The 22,321-nt window shown below is 53.4% G+C and overlaps 1 protein-coding gene across 1 annotated transcript; it reads right to left on the bottom strand.

Moving 5' to 3' along the window:
- Positions 1-2,683: 2,683 nt before the first annotated feature.
- Positions 2,684-21,221, bottom strand: OCRL (OCRL inositol polyphosphate-5-phosphatase). The gene is made up of 18 exons (XM_032196453.1): positions 21,154-21,221; positions 20,901-21,062; positions 20,185-20,286; positions 19,622-19,736; positions 17,838-17,954; positions 17,509-17,696; positions 15,878-15,989; positions 14,676-14,785; positions 13,730-13,865; positions 12,740-12,850; positions 12,294-12,459; positions 11,570-11,805; positions 7,656-7,679; positions 5,554-5,673; positions 5,293-5,377; positions 4,747-4,874; positions 3,901-4,012; positions 2,684-3,806 (listed from the first exon to the last, which is right to left on the bottom strand). The coding sequence occupies exons 2-18, from the start codon at positions 21,005-21,007 to the stop codon at positions 3,682-3,684; spliced, it is 2,094 nt and encodes a 697-aa protein (XP_032052344.1). The 5' UTR covers positions 21,008-21,062; positions 21,154-21,221; the 3' UTR covers positions 2,684-3,681.
- Between the last annotated feature and the right edge of the window lie 1,100 nt (positions 21,222-22,321).

The following is a 22,321-nucleotide window of genomic DNA, read 5'->3' as shown; positions in this document are numbered from 1 at the left end:
ATGACAATAAACGCTTGTTTTCAGCGCGGTGGCGGCCGGGCCGGCTGGACCAGGGGCTGGGATGAGGTCTGCAGCCCTTGGGGCTGTGGAGAGATGCTTGGTGCCCTGCGAGGGGGACAACCTGTCCCGTCCTGGTCTCAGTCCCCATCCCTCAGGGTGCTGATGCTGTACCCGCTGCTGCAACGGCAGCCGGGGCTGGGGTTTGTGCATCTCACCAGCTGAAAGCAATGTCTCGTTGCCGTGGTTACTGGCGATCGGTGCCGGGTGGGTGCAGCACCCGGGGTGGGGAGAGGGCCCTCAGCCTGAGCCTGGCACTGGGGGGGGGCATGGGGCGATGGGGCAGGATGGGACGGGCACTGCTGCAGCTGCTGGAGCTGCCCTGATTCTCTGGGACCCCGTCCTGGGCACCTTTGGCTCTTCTGCTATCATGCCCTGGGGCTGCCGGACCTGCACCCCCCCAGCCTAACACCACCAGCCCCGCTGGTCACAGGGGAGCAGCGGTGGGTGCCTGGCCTCTGGCATCCTCGTCCCCAGCATCCCCCTCCCTGGCATCCCTATCTCTGGTGTCCCTATTCCTGGTGTCTCTATTCCTGGCGTCCCTGTCCCTGGCATCCCTGTCTCTGGTATCTCTGTCCCTGGTGTCTCTATTCCTGGCATCCTTGTCCCTGCAGCCCTTGTCCCTGGTGTCCCAATTCCTGCTGTCCCCCTCTCTGGTGTCCCCATCCCCACGGGCCCAGGCAGGCGAGCAGCTGCAGGCACCTGGTCCCTGGCATCCCCATCCCTGGTGTCTTGGCTCCCTGCATCCTCACCCCTGCTCTCTCCGTCCCCGTTTTCCCCCTCCCTGGTCCCTCACGTGCCCATGGAGAGGGGCAGCAGCTTAGGGCTGAGAGGGTCTTGCATATGGATCAGCAGCTGAGCCCTGCAAAGGGCTGGGACCCCTCCTGTCTCCCCAAAATCCCCTGGAGCTGTGCAGGGCTCCCCGAACAGGAAAGCGAGGGCTGGGGGCACCGTGTTGGGGGTCCCGCCGGCAGGCACGGGGGGGGGGCAGCGCTGGTGGGGAGGGGGTTAACGGGGCCGTGGAGGGGCGGAAAGGCTGCAGCTGCGGGGCTGGGAGCAGGGGCCCGGGGGGAAGCGGGGCTGGGCCCAGCTGGCCTCCATGAGCTCATCCTCGGGGAGCGGGAGGGATGCGCTCCCCGGCCACGCGCCAGCGCGCTCCCGCCACGCCGCACGCCTGCGCCCGCCCCGGGTGCCTCCCGTCTGGGCCCCTCCCGTGGGTTTTTCCCCTCCCGTGGGGGCCAGCGGGTGCCGTGATGAGGGGAGCGGCAGGATGCGCCGCCCTGGCCGCAGCCCAACCGCCCCAACCCCGCTGGCCCCATCTCTGCCCTGGAAGGGGGAGGCCGGGGAGGTCCCCCCGGTTGGGCTGTGGCCAGCCGGTGCCGGAGGAAAAGGCTCCTGGGCTGGGAGAGCGAAGGAATCTCTGGCTTTTCCTGGCTTGGCCTGCTGCCTGCGGGCAGGTGGGGGCTGCCGGGCTCCTCCGCCGTCCCCGTGTGCCGCGTGCCACGCACTGTGCCCGCTCCCTTGCACGCCGCCGGCAAGCGCCAAAGCCGGAGGGGCCGTGAGGTCTCAGCAGCTGGGGGCAGAGGCGCAGAGGGTGCACAGCCTCCTCCCCAGTGCCTGGCTGCCGGGCACGAGTGCGGGTGCCTGGCCTGGTGTAGCCAAGACGTGGAGCTTTGCCGGGTCCAAGCTGGCCCAGGTGGGAAGCAAACGGTGCTGGGTGTGCGCCGGGAGAGGGACGAACCATCACTGGGGGCCTCCGTTTCTTGGGGACCTCTGGCTGCATCCCAGGGGATGGATGGCCGGGGCTCAGGACGTGCAGGGGACGGTGGCTGTGCCAAAAACACAGGTTGAGCCACGCCACTCACACCACTGGGTGCCACCAGCCCCACCACGCAGACGCTTCCAGCACCAGGGTGGCTGCCGGGCACGTTCAAGCCCCCATCCCCACGCGCTGCTCAGAGCTCCGAGGCCCTCCAAGGAGAGGGCCGTGAGGATGCACTCCTTGAGGATGCACGGGCCCAGCCCGTCCCGCGGGAGCCGCGGGGCTTCGCGCCCTCTCCGGCATTTCCGCCGGCAGTGGCAGGAATGCAGCGGCCGAGGGAACAATGCCGGCACCTTGCAGCGGGTCCCCTCCGTGACGAGGCCGGGAGCAGCTGCCCGGGCACAGCCCCGCGCTCAAGGAGCAGGCAGGAAGCAGATGGAGATGACACTGGTGGCCGTTTCCTGCGGCAGGATGCGGCCGGCTTTCTCCACCGCTGCTCCAGATGCCGAGCCAGCGGGGCTGCAGGGTCCCGGGACACCAGGACCCCACTGCGCCCCTCTCCCCAGCACGTGGAGGGCCCTACTGGGCACCGTGTGCCACCAAAGCACTCGTGCCCAGCTCTGCCCATTGCTCCCTGGGGGTTTTCTTCCCCCCCAGCCCAGCCCTGCAGCCCCGAGTCCCCCTTGGGATGCTGCAGCCCCGCAGCCACTGCTACGTGAGGGCCGGCAGGCTCGGCCCGAGCCCACGAAACCACCGCTTGCACAACTGAGGTTTTATTTGGAACAGATGGATTCCCAATAAATTATGTAATTTAAAAATTAAAAAAAAAAAAAAAAAACAATAAAGAAAATAATTAGAGCCACGAGGTCCGGGGAGCCCCCAGCTGCTCAGCCAGGGCACGGGGAACACGGGGCAGCACACGCACGATGTGGCCAGGTACGTGGGGCTGGGGCTGGGCACAGGCACCGTCCCCATACACCCCCCCCGCAGCCAGGGCTCTGCTTAGTGTTTGAGCAGGGGCAGCCCCCCCCTTGAACCCCCATCTCCCTTCCTGAGGGCTTCCCCTCCCCGGCTGCACCCCCCCACCCCCAGCACGCTGCTCCTGTGGGACCTGGGGCTCGTTCCCCAGTCCCTAGGATGGATGGAGGCGCCCTCAGACCCGGTCCTGCAGCAGGGATGGGGGGGCAGGAGCCGTGTCCTGCTCCGTGCCGTGCCCAGGGGCTGCCCTGGATAAACCTTCACCTCCCAGCCCTGCTTGATCCGGGCTCCTCCACGTCAGCCACCAGCCCCCACAGCCCGGGGGGCAGCCGGGGCACGGGGGGAGAGGGCAGAGCGAGGTGCTGGTGCCAGAAACCCAGGGGCTGGAGCAGGGGATGCTAAAACCTCACCCCAGGAGGGTGACCCGGGCTGCTGCATGGCACAGGGCTCTCACCAGTGCGGCCAGTACCCACCAGCACACAGGGATGCAGCCAGCTGAGCCGCGGCCCTCCAGCAGCATCAGCAGCCTCCACCCTTCCCTGCGCTGCCTCCAGGGAGACGGGGGGTGAAAAGGGGAGAGAAGCACGGGTTGGGGAACCGGTGACATGGCTAGGGGACAAGCGGGCCGCTGGCCCCACGTTTGGCTAGCGGCAGATCCCCCCCTCAAGCTCCAGGGGAGAAAGCAGGAGGGTCCTGTCACGGATGGCAGTGCAAGGAGCACGCAGGTCCTCTGCGGCGCGGGGTACAGCAGTGGGAAAGAGAGGAGAACGCTTCCCTTCCACCCGTAAACACGGCCCTCAGAGGAGCTCGGAGCCTTCTGCCCTTTGGGGAGCCGCCGGAGGCGCAGCCCGGGCACGAGGCCGGCTTTGGCAGGCGGGCAGGGGTCACTCCTCGTCCCCGGAGAGCAAGAAGCCGTAGAGGAAGTTGATGGCACGCTGGCGGTCCTGCTGGGTCTGCTTCGCCATCAGGTTGGGCGGAGGCCGCAGGAGGAGGCTGGTGAACAAGGTGGCTGCGGGGGCAGAGCCGGTTACAGCCCTGGGGAGGCGGCAGGGAGGGGGGCAGCAGCGTTTTGGGGAGGGGGCAGGGAGCTGCCTCGGCCTTACCGATCATGGTGGCGCTGACGTTGTTGTCTTCCGAGTATTTGAGCAGCTCTCGGAGGAACGACATTAGGTACCGAAAGACGCTGCGATGGCAGCGGGGCAGCTGAGAAATCACCTGAAAAAAAAAAAAACCACACAAAAAAAAAAAAAAAAAACAGGGATAGGAGCGCTCCCAGTGCTGCTGCACGGCCACCAGGCAGCAGGTAGAGTCCCAGGAGGAGAGCAGCAAGCCAGCAGCTGTGGTGACAGCACCGCCAGGAGAACCCACGGCACCAGGTACAAAGTGACACTGCCCCGGGGCTGCTCCCCCCTCGTCTTCCAGCTGGATCCAGCTGCACAGTAGCAGCAGGAGGACCAGGACAAGAGGTTTCCCGAGGCCAGCTCTGAAAACATTCCTGGCTTCTTCCTCTGCCCAAGGACACGCTTGGCCTTGCTTGCTGCTCCGCCAGCTATTTTTAAGAGCCGCTCTGTTGCCGTCCTGAGGAGAACGCACAGGAACTGCGGCACTGAGCAGGTGCTCAAACCCTGGAGACCACTGAAGGCTCTCCCGCTCCCTGGGGGCACCGTTCCCGAGGCGCTCAGGGTGCTACCACCCACGCCTGGGGGCTCTTTGGAAGCCACCAGCTCCCCTGGGACGGCTGGAGGAGCCGCAGCGCCAGCCCTTGGGCAAGAGGAGAGCACTGCTGGAGCACCCAAACCACCCTGCTCGCCACAAAGAGCCTCTCCCAAAGCTCTGTGGCAGCCCAGGGGAAGGCAGCAAGCCCTGGGGCCAAGCCAGAGCTGACAACAGCGGGGAAAACCCCCCCCTGAGCCTGCCACGAGTGGATGGAGGCAGAGGCAGCGCCGTACCTGGCGGCAGAGCCGGCTGTCGTGCGACCAGTCGAGGCAGCGCTGATACATCTCGTAGCAGATCACCGGCTCTGGCAGAGCCTCCAGGAAGATGAGGAGTGCTTCGGCCACGGAGTGGTTACTGCCCGCTGGGCCAGGGGGAGTCAAGGGGCACGCGGAGCAGACGGATCCCATCCCCAGCCTCTCCTCCTTACCCCTGTTGGCTTTGCTGCTGCTTCCTCCCCACAGGTCCTGCGGGTTTCTCTGCTCCTCTGCTCTCCCCCATCCGCACAAAATGCTGGCACACCCACCCTGCACTGCTTTTGCCCTCCCCCGAGCCCCACCGTCCGTTCTTGCCCTTGGCACAGCCTCGCAGAAGCTCCCCTAGGGCTGAGCTCATCCAGGGGTGCCCAGCTCCCAGAGGGGGCATCTCTGAGGGACAGAAAGGAGCCAGCCCCCAGGCAGGAGCCCTTCCAGAAGAGGCAGACAAGCACTCCTCATAGAGCGATCTCACAGCACAGCTGAGATTCAATGGGTTCCGGGGAACGCCAGGCGCAGCGAGGATACGGATTGTCTCGGGGATACTGGTGTCCAGGCAGTCGATGATCTGCTGCAGCTCCTCTTGCATGCCCGGAGTCTGGAACAGGTCCTCCTGCCAAAGACAGCGGTGTCGGCGCAGGGACAGGACCTTCCTCACAGAAGCTGAGGCACACGGGGACAGCAGGGTGGAAGCTGGAAGCCCAGCCGGCGCCTCAAGCAGAGGGGAAAAGCCCTGCCTTGCAAATACCCCGCTGGAGCTGATCTCCAGGTGGAGGCCCCATCCCTCACCTGGTGGCAAGCGTGCTTGAACAAGTGGTCCACCAAGAGCCAGATCTCCTTCGGCACCTGCAGCGGCATCTCGCTTGTGTCCTCGCTGTTCAGGATGCCCATCTGCAGCGCGGATTTCTCCTGGTGGCAAAGAGAACAGCAGGTTTCAGGGAAAGCTCAGTCCCCCTGGACGGGTCTGGAGACGGGAAGCAGCGGCACCCAGGGCGCCCCTGGCCCTGCTTCTGCAGCACAGAGGTGGCAGCTCCCTGCCCCACAGAACCACAGCTCAGGGGAGCTCCCTCTAAAAAAAAACACCAAAAAACAGCTCCCAGGACGGGTCCCTGGCTGCCCAAGATGACCTGTCCGTGTTACAGCTCCCACCCTCCCCAGAGGATAACGAGTCTCGCTGCTGCGCTGGCTTCCACGGTTGGGTTTAAGCCCCAGCCACTGCTCTCTCCTCTGAAGGCACGGTCAAGGACGTGTCTTTACCGACTGCTGCGTGCTCTGGTGGTGCGTGACTGAAGCAATTCAGTTTCCCAAAGTTTGTTTCCTGGTTTTCCTAAGGAGAGGTGTTTGCTGAGCACAGAACACCCTGACACCATCGCCAGGTTTTTCCTGCGTAATCACGGGAGGCAGCCGACTACCCCAGCTGCTCAGAGACCCCCTCCACACCAACCTTTAACGGGATCAAAGTTTTCTTGCTCGGTTTTATCCTCGCTTTAGGATTGCTCCCAAAGGAACACCTCACCTCGCACAGCCCCCCCGCAGCGCACACAGCACAGCCGCACAGCGGGGACCGGCACAAGCAGCAAGGCAACCAAAGGACACCAGCAGAGAGGAGCACCACAAGCCTACCACAGTGGGCACGCAGCACAGGACAGCCTTGCCCTGCACACCACTGAGTTTTACCCTGCCAGCAGACACTGGGAGCTGGCTGCACATCCTCCTCGCTCATCCAAGCACCCAGGGCAGGCTGGAAAGCAGAGCATTAAGCGAGTTCCTCACCGCTTCCTTCCAAGAGCTAAGGCGAGAGCTGGGGATGCTCTTGGGGAGCTAAAGACTCTTGGACAAAAAAAAAAAAATCCCTGTTCCAGGCCGTGTGGCGATGGAGCTGAAGCCTAGAGCAGCACTCGGCTGACTGGGAGAGCTGTGGACCCCCCCGCAGGAGCTTTCCCTGCTGGCTGGAGCAGAGGCAGCAGCACTGGGGCTGTCCTTGCGCATCGGGCGGGCACCGAGCGCCCTCTCCTGCCGCCTGCGAGGAAGGGAAGCGCCGCCGAGGAAGGAAGATGCTCTGCAGAAGGGTTGCTCCCAGGGGACAGCATCCAACTCCTCCCTTCCCCGCTGCTAGGAAGGAGCCTGGGGGCTTCATCTGGTTCAAGCCCCTCTTGGAGAGAGGACTCCTACCCTGACAGCTTGGAGAGGGAGAAGCCGCCCGGCCCAGGGAGCCCGCGCAGTCAGCTTGCATCAGCTACCAAACGTTTGAGCTGGTGCAGGAGGAGCAGGAACAACGCTGCCGTGCACACAGCAGCGTCTCCACCTCCCCCCTGCCCTCGGAATTACAGATTTGTCTCGCTTGGGCCCCAGCGCAGAGCACAAAGCAAAGCAGCAACCCCACTCTGGCACCGGTGGCTATCAGTGCTGCCTCCTACACGAGGCACTCCCAAGGGCTCTGTGAGAGCATCCCAGGATGGAAAGAGCAAAAGATTTCCCTTTTCTGACTCAGCATCTCCCTCCCATCTGAAAAGGCTGCTCTGGTGAGCCTCACCTCACGTGCACAGTTCGTTAATTCAGGTGCGTCACAGGTTGCCAGTCTCTTCTGGAAGTATTTATCACTCCTGCCCGGATCAGGACAGTATATATATATATTTTTTTCTTTCCCCATAGCAAATTTGGCGAGCTTTAAGCATGGCTGGCCCCATCTTGACTACGGGGTCACTTTGTGCTCCTACATGCTCTCATCTATTCTGGGCCCACAGCTGCGCTAAGAGGCTTTGCTGGAACAGGCGCTCCCTCTGGACCCACCTCCCCTTCCCTCTTCAGCAGCAAGCAAGGGAAAAAAAAACTCTCATTCTTTACAAACAAGTCATCGAGACGCAGACTTCCCCAGCAATTGCTTGCATTACCTTTTCTAAGAAGCTGTCTTCTCCCTGAGAGCATTGGGAAAGAGAGAAGAGGAAAAAGTATTGTTAAGAGAGAGAACGATCTCGGATTAAGCAGAAACCTACTTTGCATTACGAGACCCCACCAAATGCCAGTTCCTTCATACATTTTGCTGATGTGGCCGAAGTTAAACCTGTGGCAGGAGATTTGCCTGCCAGTTAGCAAAAATCCTGCTCACATGATGCACAACCTCGTCAAGATTTCTGTGAACTCCTCAAAGCAGCCTTGCAGCAGCGCTGCTCACTACTGAGCAAACGGCTGGGCCACGGGCAGATGAGAGAGGTCTGACAGGAAGAAGTTCCCCTTCTTGAATCCTCCTGGCCAGAAATACATGTTCCTGTATTGTTTCTGCCATCTTCCCCTGTGACCAGGGAGATAAAACACTCACCAAGCTAAATCTGTAGTGCTGAGTGCGTGGCAGCTGTGGAGCTAGCAGGCCCCCTAAGCAGCTTTGTGTAGGGTCAGGGAAACGAGTGTTTGTGCTCAAAACCCGGGGCTGCTTGTCTGTCTCAACCTAACAGCATTAATGCTGCGGTGAGGAGCACGCCAAGGCCCCCTCCAGGCTGTGTCCAACCCCTCAGATGATGCTGAGACGCAGCCTCCACTCGCCAGGCTGGCAGTGTAAGACGCCAGTTGGTGGAGTCCACAGGAGGAACCAGAAGCAGGTCGCCCAAGCTGAGTTTTGGCAGAATGACCTCAACCAAAGGGGGCCGAGCTGGACGTGCAGCTGCAGCAGCCACCACACAGGGCGTGCTTAGCAGGGAGCAGCATCTCAGGCTCTCCTCCTGCTTCCTTTGGAGACTTGCTGTGTTTTAACACAACCAGGCTAGCCCAACTTGCTCCAAACAGCAGCTAGTGCAGGTTCTTCTGCAGGAGGAGGGACTGCAGGCACAGGTTTGGGACAGCAGACAGCCACGTGGCACAGAAGAGAGGCTCCTTTGGTATCTGGGTGAGTCACCGACCTGACCGCTGCTCACCTCTCTTCCTGCAGTGTTCAGCATAACGAGCTCTGTGGGACAATGTGCTCCTAAGAAAGATCTTTCAAGATGCTTTTTGAAGCCCACAGGAGGACCCCAAGAAAAAAAAAATAGGATGAGGACGCTAAGGCTGAAATCACAAAGGCAGGATGCTCAAGTGCTAACAGCTTCTCCTGGGAGAACTCGGCCATTTCCAAACAAGCTCCCACCTACACGTTGCTGTCCTGCATCAGCTCTGCCCCTCAGACACTGACCTGCATTCTCCAAATCTCCCTCTGCTGAAGACAAGACATCTTGCCAGGCCAAGAAAAATGCTTGATGACAAACTCTAACACTAAGCAAGTGCAGGAGAAAGAATGGTTCTCAGTACACACACACACAGATTTCTTTGCACAGCCAACACGTTTGCTAAATTCACGGAAGCCAGACCTAAATACCTGTGGGCTGCACAGAACAGAGTCACCATTCTCCCTTGTAGAAAATGCTCGTTTTTTGCTGTCTCCAGGAATTTCTCAACTCACAGGTATGATCAAAGACAACAGACCTAAAATAGCTCTAATGTTACAGTAGTTTTATAATCGTAAGTGACTAAATTTTCCTTTGGGCTGTTACACTTGTATTCCTTGAGCTTGCTTAACATGCTCCAGTTGAGGTACTGCAGTCAAAGTGACCTCACTCACAGAAGAGACTGTTTCTTCACTGCGAATGCTGGGACAGAGTGCCTTCATGTCTTGCTCTTCTCTGATTGTTTTGCTTCCTGTGCTTCTCTTCACTGAATAACAGAAGGAAACTGAGAGGTAAAGGAAGCAGAAGAGGCCCCAGAGTACAGTTACTCAGAAAAGCAATGGTGCATATCCAGGAGGGCAGAAGCTGAGAGTCTAGGCCCAAGATCCTATCCATCAAGCGAAAAGTCACTGGGAAGCAGGAAGAAAAGTCACCAAGACTGTTGAAATGCTCCAGAACAAGTTTGACACATTCCAAAAAAAAGAAGAGTGATTATCAAGCAAATCCTGAAAAGCATGAGGAGCTTGAGGCCTGCGTTAGTTGCTTGAATGGAGGAGGCAAACACTGTATTTTGCCATCTGGATTCTGCTTAACCTCATCTTGTGATTACAAAAATCAGAAATCTAGCACAGAAAAAGCACAAAGGCCTTTCTGCACGTTGGGCCGGTGAGAAAAGTGGCTGCTTACTACAAAAGGTGGGAACTGGAGGAGGCAGAAAGGCTGGGGCAGCTGCTAAAGGGAAGAGAAGGGAGTTTAAGCCAGCAGGAGCAGGCCCGGTCAAATCTACAACTGTGAAAAAGCATCAGCTCACCGGGCAAAACAACATCAATGACAAACCACGCACAGAAGGACAAGAATTTAAGATTTGGGAAGAGAGGAAAGGCTGTCAGAGAGACTGCAAGAACTGTGCTCATCCACCAGGTCAACAGAAATCGGGCTGCACCCTCAGCAAGTCTGCAGCTGGCACCAAGCTGAGGGGTGCAGTCGATAACACCAGCAGGAAGGGATGGCATCCAAAGGGACCTGGACAGGCTGGAGAATTGGGCCCACGGAACCTGAAGAGGTTCAACAAGGCCAAGTGCAAGGTGCTGCACCTGGGCTGGGGCAATCCCAGACAGGAGCACAGCCTGGGAGAGGAACTCCTTGAGAGCAGCCCTGCAGAGAAGGACTTGGGGGTTCTGGTGGATGGAAAGCTTGAGAGGAGCCAGCAGGGTGTGTGCCTGCAGCCCAAAAGGCCGACTGCATCCTGGGCTCCATCATCAGAGGAGCGGGCAGCAGGTGGAGGGGGGATCGTGCCCCTCTGCTCTGCCCTCGTGAGGCCCCACCTGGAGCCCTGTGTCCAGCTCTGGGGCCCCCAGAAGAAGGGTGTGGGGCTGTTAGAGCAGGTCCTGAGGGGGGCCATGGAGATGATGGGGCTGGAACACCTCTCCTATGGAGAAGGGCTGAGAGAGCTGGGGCTGTTTGGCCTGCAGGAAGGAAGGCGCTGGGAGACCTCACTGCGGCTTTTCAGTATTTAAAGGTCAGATGAGGAGCGACTCTTTGCTCAATCAGGTAATGACATGACAAGGGAGCATGGTTTTAAACCAGAAGAGGGGAGATTTAGATCACAAGTTAGGAAGCAAGAATCTGAAGCAAGAATCACTGCCCCTCAAAATGGGGCTTCACTTCCAAAACAGCCGTGAGATACCAAAAGGACAAAAGATGGCATGGTTACACAAGGTTTCAGAAGGATGAATGCTGATGCTAGGGGCTCGTGATGCTTGTAGAGATGAACAGTTATCTCTGTACTGCAGAAGAGTTTGCTCACTGTGGCGTGACAGGAACTGGCCAGAGAGGCTGCAAGGCTGGCCATTTGCAGAGCTGTAGTTCATCAGCACACTTAACAGCACCAAATCCCTTTCTTCGGTCCTGCTTTTGTCTCTTCCTTCCCTTGAGCAATGTGAACACCACAGCTGTCCAGAAGGAGAAGGATCCTGGAGTGCTTGCCGTGGCCGAAGAAGCAAGGGCATCTCAGAGATCATTTCAGGCATGCTGCTCAAGGCACAGCAGAGCCACTCAGCTGAGCACGCCAGCAACAGCAGGGCAGCAATGCAAAGAAAGATGCTGGAATCATTGTTTGGTCTCACCACCAAGTAATATTTAGGACTTGGTCAAGAAAATCACAAAGTACAAGCTACCAAAAGCTATCGGTGGTGGAGGGGAAAATCACCAAAGACCACCTTAAGCTCTGGAAGAAGTAAATCAGCTTAGAGCCAGCACAGCTGATCCATATGGAAGGCATTACTCCAGCTTTGAGGAGTAAGCAGAAGGAACATGCTCTCTCCCTAGGGGAACTGCAGGGCAAATCTGGTGTGCCCATTCACAGCAGCTTGGGCTCCAGAAATGCTGCTACTTACCAGGTCAATGAGTTTGGTGACTGGAACTTCTCGGATGGGTTGTCTCATCCGGCACAAAGCCTCTAGGGAGGTGCCAAAGCAGCTGGGCAGGTAGCTCCCACTGATGGTGAGGAAATAGTCCTTCCCTCGGTCCAAGTGAAGGACAAGAATATCCTCAATTTTATCCTCGCCCGAGTTCAGAAGGGTTACGGAGTCCTTACTGACGTACACATCCAGGGAGATGTCCACGCTCTCATCTGCAACAGGCAGGAGCTGTCATGAACACACAGACACTCTCCTCAAGGGGTAACAAAGACGTATATGGCCAACCTCTTTTCAGTGGTTTGTGGGGACAGGACAAGGGGCAATGGCTGCAAAGTGGAGCCCAGGAAGTTCTGCACCAACATGGGACAGAACTTCTTCATGGTGAGGGTGACGGAGCACTGGGACAGGCTGCCTGGGGAGGTTGTGGGGTCTCCTTCTTTGGAGATATCCAAGGCCCATCTAGACACCTACCTGGGCAGCCTGCTCTAGGGAACTGCTTTTGCAGGGGGGTTGGACCCAACGATCTCAGGAGGTCCCTCCCAACCCCTACAGTTCTGTGATTCTGTACTACAGGGACAAAGGCCACAAAACAGGCAGGCAAGGATGATGGCAGAAAGGGGGAGAGCCAGGAAAGAGGGGAGGGACTGATGAGCAGTGGCAGCCTATACCAATGTGCTGGAGAAACAGTGGCAAAACTCACTTGGCTCCAAGTAACCTTCACAAGGCTCAGCCCGAAGCCATGGCTTACAGTACTGTCTGTCGTTGAGCTTTGGGATGAAGGAGAAGTGACAGGTGACCTGCCCGTTGTTGGTTATCTGGAACTTCTGCTTCTGCAGCTGACGGAACTTTACATTCTCAAAGTCAAACTGCAGAGAGGAGAAAAACAGAAATCGTGTTAGCGGCCAGGACAGGACACACAAGACAGCCACACAGACTCCACAGTGGTAACCCACAACCAGAAAGTGCCTGCATAACACAGAACTACTAGCAGAAGACCTCTCAAGAAGCCAAGGTAAGATATCCCTTTTAACCCAATTCCTGATCATAAGATAACAGATAAAAGTTCAATCTTTCTACAATTAAGTCCCAACACTTCTAAAACTGCTGTGCTGGGGAAGCAGACAGTGACCCCGATTTCATCCTCACTTCTCTCCTGCTTAGCTCCAGCGAAGGAAGAAAGTCGTTCTCCATTCTGTCCATCATACGAACGATATCTTCAAACACCTTTCGATACCTCTGGTCATCCACAACCTTTACCTGCAGAAGATCAGAAAACACTCAGCAAAGTTTCTGACCAGCCTTACAGGAACTCCTGTGATCACAAGTAAACTGCAGAAGTGACAGCTTTCTCTGAGTAGTTGCTATGTGTACCTGAGGCTCAGGGAATTTGCACACGTGGGTGCACCTCCAAGCTGCATAGGCAACTTAATGAAGGTTTTACCCCAAGAAATGTGTTACTGGGGTGTTTCTGGTCAAGGGGTCACACTGCTGGGAGATTACTGGGGGCGATCTCTGGGGGACAGCACTGGCATCTTGCAGCATTCCTCACCATTCTCCAGGAGAACAAGAGAAAAGCTCTCCTTTAAGGAGACTTGAGCAGCCCAGAAAGCCAGGAAACCCAAACCTGTTGCCAGCCAGTCACCAGCAAACAAAACCAGATGTAAACCAGTGACACACTCTCCTAACACAACACTGCAACAGCAGGCACCAGTGATTACAGTTTTCTGCTGTCTCCTTGGGGAGGACAGAAAACAGTAGCTCACTCATTCTAGTGCTACGTGTCATGGGGTACACGTAGCTAAGAAGCAGGGATTGCCTTCCTATTTACTGCATCACCACATCTGCTAGGGTAAAGGACAGCAAGCACATGCCTTGCTTGGGCATAACACTGCCCCAGCACTACGGCCAGGCTGCACTGCACACGAAGCCTGCTGAGTTGTTTGATGAGCAGAGGCTGGCACAGCTGCCAAATTGCAGCACACCTACCAAGTGGACACACCTTACTTTTTATTTAATCTGCCCTCTTGCAACGGCATTCACAGACGTGCCTTGACTACACAATCACGTCCCAGAGGAATGCGTGACAAAATTGTGGTCCTGCCCTTGCATATATAAAAAAAAAAAAAAAAAAGTTACCCCGATGTGGAAAAGCGCGCTGACTGGTTTGTGGTCACTAGTCTTCAGGTCCATGTGGCTGCGATAGCAGAGCTGATTTATGTTCCCGCCCCTCCAAAGGATTCGGTCACACCATGCTGGCACACGACACTTTCCACTGCAAGGAAACACAAGTTACCACAGGAATCCAACAGTTCTAATACGGATCTAAGCTCTTGCTCTTCCTGGCCATGCAGCTCCCTCCACCCCTATCATCAACAAGCACATCAGCAGTGGTGGAGCGAACTCCCACACTCCCCAAAACTGCAATATGATGCAATTTATTCTGCTCTCTTCCCTTTCCCCACTACAGAAAGTCTACTCAATTATGTTACGAAATCTGAATCCTGGGTTATCCTTCTCCAGATTAACCACCGTGCTCATTCACAAACATGGGCAGAATAAAATCTAATTGCTCTATGGCTTGGGACTGCTTCTTGGGAGTTTGTCCATTCAGAGCAAGCTTCTGCAGCAGAAGCATAAACGTCTGTGGGAGGCACCACGCAGAGAGTGGCTTGCAGGAAAAACTGCTGCTGTCCCAAGGTAGCCACCCCTGCGGGTGTGCAAGTCAGGGGGTGAGGATGACTCACAGAGCATGTCCCTTTCTCTCTTCAACTACTTTTATACTGTTTTTCTCTGGAAGCAGTAAAAACCCCCTCCAGAGCAGGGTCACCGATGAGTTCACTCTACCCACATTCATGTATTGGTATCATCAACCACGGAGGTTTAAGCCATGTGCCTCCTCAACATGTACAGGATCTGCTTATTCCAGAAAGTAGGGAAACAAAGGAGTACAAGTTTGTCTGTGTACTCCAGCTACCACTGTAACACTGAGAGGTATTTCTACCTTTAGGAAGCAGGAAATCACATTTTACAAGAGAAATATTTTTATGTTATAGGTCAAGGTGTACATTGGCAGCAGATTTACCTGGAATCCCAGCGGTCTGTTTTAGAATCGTATTTGTACGTGGGGATGAATTTAATCTCTCCCTCAGTGAAATCTGCAAATGCTTTCTTATGAATACGCTGAATATTCAGCTGGAAGCAGAAAAAGATCCTTTTAAAAACGAACAAAACAATGAAAAACCAAACCACCCCAACTGACCCACCCCCTCCAGCAGTGTCAGAGAGCAGATCTATCGGCTGAGCAATTGCAACCTGTCACCATGGGATTCACCACAGACATCGCACAACCCACCTCTCAGATCTTACACCTCTAACAAAGATGAAAATTCAACGCATCAGTGGAGCGTTTTCCAAATAGACCGAATACAAATTGGCACAGCACTGCTTGCCATACCACACAGACAGCATCTAACAAATTAAGGGAAATACTAATTGTTCCTCTTGTGCTAAATGCCTTCATTAGTTCTCAGGCTCAAGCAACACCATCATTAATATTTCACTGTCAATTATTTAGGAAAAGCCTCCGGAAGCGTGCTCAGATGACAACCTGACACTGCCTTCCTTTTCTCTTCCACTCTGCTGCAAATTTTCCTCTTTTTTTTCCTCCACAAAAATCTAAGCTACAGTTGTTTTCTGCCTGAAGCTCTGTAGTACAGCAGACACGAGCTACAGAACAGAATCAATCGGATTTACTGTTAATTTGTGTGTCAGAAATGCTATTACACTATTTTTGCTCATGTTTCACAGGTAGAATCCGTCATCTTAAAGACAGATCTGGTGCTACCTTAGTTTCCAGCATGTTGCAAAAAAAAAAAACACTGAGTGGTGAAGGCTACAGCACAGAATTTAGGTCAAACTGCCTGAGCAGACAAGTACCGGTCTCCAAATCAATACCTTTTCCAGGACACTGATTACAACAGCTGTTGTTGCAGTTACAAATTTTTATGTTCCAGCTTGTATTGAAGGGAGAAATCTTCCAACGAGATGCAAAGACACTTCTGTAGTAACTGCCTGAGTCATCCCGTTAACCCCAGTATTGTGTAGAAGCTATTTTGGTCCAGGGAGCTGATGTCACCAAGACACTCAAGTGCTCTGTCTAGGTTGTAGCATCTACGTCTGTAGGCACTTATCGCAGAGCGCCTGCCAGATCCTCCCAAGTACAGGCACATCTCAAGCCACAACGGCCTCCCAAGTACAGAGCAAACATAGGCGGGGTTCACTGACCTGGTCATATGTCAACAATTTCTGAAGCTCATTCTTACTGATAAGACTTTTCACCTCACTGGCATCAGGGATACAAAGCCTGTAGTTCAAGTCTCCTAGCCAGATGACAACACTGAAAACAAAGACAAACACGGAGAAGAAGAGCCAGAAGTTAGTATCGTAAGCTACATGTGGAAGGAGGGGTGGGCAGGAGAACAGACGTTTGGGCGCTGGTGATTAAGACTGAGACACACGGAAGACAGCAGGAGACATGAAGGACCGAGTCTGACAGCAGAAATTTCCACTGGCTTCTCCTTTGGGATCCCACACGGGATTGAAGGCTTGGTTTAATGGGAAGTGCTCGTGTTTGCCTCTGTCTGAAAAAAGCCTCGAGAACATCACCAGCTCTGTAATGAAACAGAACTTGCACGTCTCACCAAGGCTTCAAAACCTCCCAAGCTGCATAAAATCCACCCAGTACTCAGGCTCTTCTTGTCTATAGAAGAGGGCAACGACAGAACTCGTTCCTGCTTGCTAATCAGTTAGGCAGGCTCATGTGCATGTGTCTGCACGCTCGGACCTCGTGCGATACCGTGGTTTTACCAGTTGCTCGCTGCCCTTCTTTCAACCAGATCAGCACGCTGCTTTATCAGCTACCTAGCAAACACTGCCTGATGCAGGATTTGCAAAAGCACAGATAGGACAAAAGCTCAAAGGCAGCCTATCTTATCCATCAGCCATATCTCATCAACAACTGCTCTTAATTCTGCTCCTCATCGGGCTTTCAAACAGATCGACAGCCTTCCCACTACCAGCAGCTAAAGAAACACCGGTACTATTCTCTCTTTAATAAATAAAGGTTTCCTTCAAGGATTAAAGTCTAAATGCTTCTAGTATCAAAGCTCTTCCTGTTTATAACCAAACCTCAACATTTCCATTAGTGGATTATCAAGGATAATCTAACGTTTGAAGTTTTTTCTTTATTTATCCACTCTACATTTTGAGTTTTTAATGGTTTAATTATTAACTGTAGAAGTATTAATTATTTGTATTAGGTTTAGGAAAACTTAATTTATATGCTTTGTTGTATGCATGCTTGGGATTGACTTGGATTATTCAGCAGCACTGTCACTCCATAAAAAATAATATAATTGAATCAAGTGTTGCCTACATGCCATCTGATGCACTTAAACTGAAACAGCAATTGTAAACACTCGTTACTCAACAAAGCCTTTACTTTTACTTTTTAAAGCACAAACAATGCCCATTCTGCTATCCCTTTTCCTCCCATATTTATATTTTATTTCCCATCACACAAAAAAAACAAACAAACAAAAAAAACACTCGGCTTGCTCAAGCCCTGTGATGCTCAGCCACTGACTCGGGAATGCTGCTTGCTTGAAACGAGAAAATTATGCACAACATGTGAGAAAAGGGCCGTTACAGACAGTTTGCCCGAGTCACCCCAGTAAAAAGGTGACCAGCTAGCTCGACTGCAGGAGCTCTAGCACACAAGACACCTTGGCATTTTTAGTTATATTGTTAATTAAGCCAGCAAACTTATCTGTGGAAAACCCTTGTTGCTGTGATTTGAACTCGATTTTTATTATTCAACGCCACTTCAGGAAAGGTGGACAGTAAAAGGAACTTACTCATGTTTCATGATGTTGAGCTGAGGTAGTGTATCATCAGGGGTTACAAAGCTCATCCGAGCACAGATATCCTTATAATCCTGATTTCGGCGCTCGAAGTCCTCCACGTGAGCAGCCAAGTGGGAATTGACAACGCAGAAGGTCGTGTTGTGGAACACGAATCTCACCGCCACGCCGCCCTTGTTGCCCTGGGGAGAGCAGGTACCAACAGTGGTTAGAGGAGAGGCACCAGGGAGAAGACGGGGACGGCACAGAGATGAGAACAAAACCAGACCATGCCAGTTCTCGCATGGAGAGACTGCAGCTAGAAACTGGCCGCAGTGACTCACCATCTTCCCCATGACTCCAGTGCCCACAGACTCTGTCATGATCTCTCTGATGTTACTCAGCTGATCCTTCCTAGCAAACACGAGCAGCATCATTCCAACCAGACGGACCATTTGCACCTGGAGAAATAAAAGAAACCCTGAGATCCCAGCAGGGCACTGCCTGCTCTGCCTCATGGCTTCCTTCTCAGTCTCTCATTGTGTTTCGTACTCAACCCCTGCTTGCAACAGCACCCAAAGGACCTCCTGTCCCAAAGCTAGCTTCTGGAGGACAATCTATCATCCTCCCCTTGCCATCAGTTGTGCTGAGCTTACTACATTTCCCACTCTGGTGTTTCCCTAGAAGCAGAGCCGTCTTGTGAGGTAACAGACACTCCACTGACGTGTAGCAGACCTTTTCGTGAAGTCCCAGCCTTTCACCAATTATGCCCCAACCAGCAAGGCAATCACAGGAAGATCCCAAGAGAGCTAGTTAGGCACGGTGCAGAGAACTTCTTGTTGTGACTGTCACTGAGGGCTGCAGCTCCAGCTCACGCTTGCTTACTCAGCACTACAGCAGAAAAAGGGACGTAACTTTGAGGGGAACGGACAGAAAAGTTCTTATTTCCTGAGGCAAAAGTGCCTGGCGTGCAGAGTATCCAAAGGCAGTGTCTCTGAGTTGTACCCACTGTTTGCTTTTCAGAAGACACCTTTTCTCTAATTCAAACAGGCTCTTTCTGCAGTTAAGAGGTTCTTCTCTGCTGCAGGGCTCACCCCCAGGCCTCAACACGGTGGAGTTGTGCGCTGTCCCAGCAGGCCTGCAGGTCTGCTGCTGGTTCTCTGACACACGTGATGAGGCCTGATCGCCCCGAGCACTGCTTACACGCTCACTTGAGAGGCATAAACACATGAAGATGTGCTGGGGTGAAGCCTGTGCAGTGAAGGAAGAAGATGAAACCATAGCATTAAACGGGAAGAGGCCGAGCACTCAGCGCAGTCTGCAGGAATGACATTTACATGCAACCACAAGTCTTATCTATGGTTTCAGTCACTTCCCCCTGCCTGCGGCCATATCCTCTTCTCTCCCTTTTGCAAGGGTGGAAGAAGTTTGCCTAAAAACTCACGTAAAACAAAGGCGGGGGAACATCAGCCTCTCTGCAGTTCATGCCATGACCCCCGGCTCCCTCACCGTGAACTTCAGCTCAGCGAGGTGCTGGTTTCCTGCTTTTGGTCACTGTAATGCAGCTCAACGCAAACCAAGCAGGCCAGGGGCATGACAATGAGTGCATTGGCCATCGAGGAAAGGGGAAAATGTATTTAGGCTGGTATCTACAGCAAAAAGGTTTGCTACAGCAGAGGTGAAAAACAACGGCCTGCTCCAAAGCAACCCGCATAAAGACCAGGTGCCACAACTGAAGCAACTCTGCCCCAAGGCAGCAGCCTCTGGAATATTTCTTCTCATAAATTTTTCCATTCCTTCAGGGAGAAGCTATTCATTTAACTGAGCAGCTCAAGACACACCTCGTTTCTAAATTACAACAGTAAGAATAATGCAAACAAAGAATTTGAACCCACCGCTACGCTTTTATTGAGCATAGCACTTCCTTGTTACCTGCCTCTTATTTTATAGTTATTTTTACCTGTCTTTGTGTATGTGATACTGACTTGCAGACACACGCCAAATATGCATCCCTGATTTCTCCGGTCTCTGCTCTTTGGGTCAGGTGAGGAAAGGGAAGGACCATTTCTGTTTCCTTTCCAGCTGTTCCAACCCTTTGAGAAGCCCCCATACACTGAACAGAACTCACTTTCTTATACTTAGCCTGAGGGTGCAGGGACTTCTCCACAGCAACCAGCCACTCTTGCTCCTTTGAAGAGTCAAAGTAGAAAAAAGCCTCTGTGCTGAGGTCCAGCTCCTGGAACCTAAAACCAAGTCAACTTAGCTCATTCCACCTCTCCTACAGATTGCCCTCTTTCTACAGGAAGGTCCCATATGAAACGTCCAGGAATCTCCTCGTTCTTTCTTGCTAAAGCAGCAGCAGAATTTCACTGCAGTGCCTTGAAGACCCTACTGCAATACACCCCAGAAACCCTCTCTCTTTAGAGAACCATTACTTTAAACTGAGGACAACTGGAGAGCACTGCGGGTACCTCAAGCAAAATCTGTTTTGCTGCGTCACAGCTTAATTTGAATTGCTGCCTCAAACAAATCGCTCTTTCCCTCTAGACAGCTCTTCTGAGAGGCAGCTCAGCTTTTTTGGAACCCCTGAGAACACGTCAGGAACTCCAGATAAATACAGCACACCAGCATCCAAGCAAAAGCAACAAGAAATCCAGCACCGTAAGGAAACAGAAGGTTATCACTTCTCACCCGATGCAATACAAGTCTGGAGGCTCTGTGTCGCATGCCAGCCAGGGCTCCAAGCTACTGTCTGGGGACTGCCCGTTCACGTTCCACGTTCCCACAAAGAATCTGCAACACAAAAGCAGCTGAACTGTCAGAAAATCCAGTAAATAATGCAAAAGTCGGGTCCCTCCAGTGCACACAGCAACATTCAGACTGGGAGCAGACAATACATGAGCTCTCTCATATTATATTTTCAGTTATCCTATAGCTTAGGATATTAGGATAACTGAAGTATTTTCTGTCATCCTATAGCTGACTTAACCTGTACAGGGTAAAGTTAGCTATACGATAACTGAAAATATTTCTAGGCTTGGCTCATCTTTAGTGATACCAATTCTACAGAAAGCTAGAAAACTAAAGACATTTCACCAGGGCCAGCAAACATCTGTCTCTCTTCAAATCATGCTGTATGGGGTGATGCCAAGACAGTGCGGTGGGACAGATCCCTTCTTTGTCTTTCTGCTCAACTGCTTCAGTCTTACTTGGAGGTCCAGAGATCTGACACACATAAGGGAAATGATGCCAAGCTGTATTGCAAATGTTTGTTTTCTTCTCAATCTGCACCAACCCTCATTTAGCCACCCAAACTGTCTGATTTCAAACCTGGGCTGGATTTGAGCTCACAGAAGAGATTATAAAGGTTTGTCTCTATCTATGTACGCTGTAGCTTAGTCTCTAACCTGAAGTTCTCAAGGTGGACGTACTCCTTCTCTCTCCTGGCAAGCACATGTTTGATGAGGCCTTCTCTCTGTCCTGTCTGGGTGTTGGGCATAAATATTTTGCGCATAGTGTTGGTTACTTTTGGCTGCTCCCTCGATGCACTTTCTCTCTCTCGGTGAAATCTTGGAAGGAAGCAAGAGCAGAATTAAAACTGGTTCTGCTGTCTAGGAAAAAAAAAAAAAAAAAAACACAAAAAAAGGGGAAGATATTCACCATGGTACTTACTGCCTACTTGGAGGCACAGGAGGAGGTGGGGGTTCCCGGCGAGATCCTGTTTGGTGGTTTTGCATGTTTCTTTTCTTCTCTAGGCTCATAGCATTGAAGTCATCCTCAAACCCCAGAGCTCCTACAGAGACAAAGCCAAGCACAATCCCGTGAAAAACAATTTAATACAGCCCAGAACAAAAAGGAAAGAATTTAACTACATGGAATGTGAAAGAGCAAATGATAACAACAATATACCAAGCTCTGATGACACAGGGAAAAAGGTGCACAGGTGACACAGAAAAAGTGTACTAACCACAGAACAAGGCAGAACGGAGCTTAACGCATGCAAACCAAGGCACTAGGCAGAAGGCGGCACTGGAGAAGGAACAAATGGTCCAGGGCAACACGATCCAAGGACCAGGAAGTTTCATTGTGCAGAGGATAAGGTGAGGCCAGGAAACAGGGTGGAAGGCAGACGGCTGAGTGCAAGGTCAGTACAGCTCCCTGCCACTGAGAGCCCAGTCCTGTACATACCCCAGAGCATGCAAAGGCGACAGTCGCTTTAATACCTGAAGGAGAGGCCTGCAAAAGGCTTGGGAGGTTCTTCTCCACCTGATGCCAGCTGGCTGAGTCCTTATGGTCGGGAAGAGAAGATTTTAACTGAGCTGGAAAAAGAATTGGCCCCATCAGAAACTGCTGGTGGTCTAAGGAGTTCACCGGTACAGCCATAGCTCTGCTTACCTTCCTGTATGCTCTGCACCTCCGCAAGGAATCCCAAGCAGCGCTCCTCATCAGGGAATTCAAAGAGCCGCTCAGCTGCCTTGTCCCCTTGTATCCGGATCTTGCAGCCTGCTTCGGGCACAAACACAGACTCACAGAGTCACAGCCACGTCTGCTGCATGGATGTGATGCCCTCAGAGCAGCCAGGCTAACTACATACACACTGAGCTCTTCGGTGGCAGGCAAGGTCCAGCTACTGTTTCTGGTAGGAACTGGCACCTAAACTAGTTTCGCCGTGCTTCAGAGATTACCCTGTTTGGGCTATTGCCAGTCTTGTTTTCCTGTTTTTAGGAACACTTCCCCCCACTTCTCCCCACAGAGAAGAGCTCTACAAGTATAGAGAAAAATGTATTAAAATGGAAAGCAGAACAAGTGATGAGAGAGTGCGCTGTCA

The sequence above is a fragment of the Aythya fuligula genome, chromosome 13 (assembly GCF_009819795.1).
Source record: "Aythya fuligula isolate bAytFul2 chromosome 13, bAytFul2.pri, whole genome shotgun sequence".
Classification (NCBI taxonomy): domain Eukaryota; kingdom Metazoa; phylum Chordata; class Aves; order Anseriformes; family Anatidae; genus Aythya; species Aythya fuligula.
The sequence above is the reverse complement of the archived record's forward strand: the minus strand, read 5'-3'. Positions and strand labels throughout refer to the sequence as shown.

Excerpts from the sequence above, each read along its gene's own strand:
- OCRL (XM_032196453.1), bottom strand. The coding sequence starts at position 21,007 with ATGCGCAAAATATTTATGCCCAACACCCAGACAGGACAGAGAGAAGGC. Across the intron at positions 20,287-20,900 it reads GTCCACCTTGAGAACTTCAG|ATTCTTTGTGGGAACGTGGA; the intron begins GTTAGAGACTAA and ends TTTGTGTTGCAG. Across the intron at positions 17,955-19,621 it reads CTCAGGCTAAGTATAAGAAA|GTGCAAATGGTCCGTCTGGT; the intron begins GTGAGTTCTGTT and ends TTATTTCTCCAG.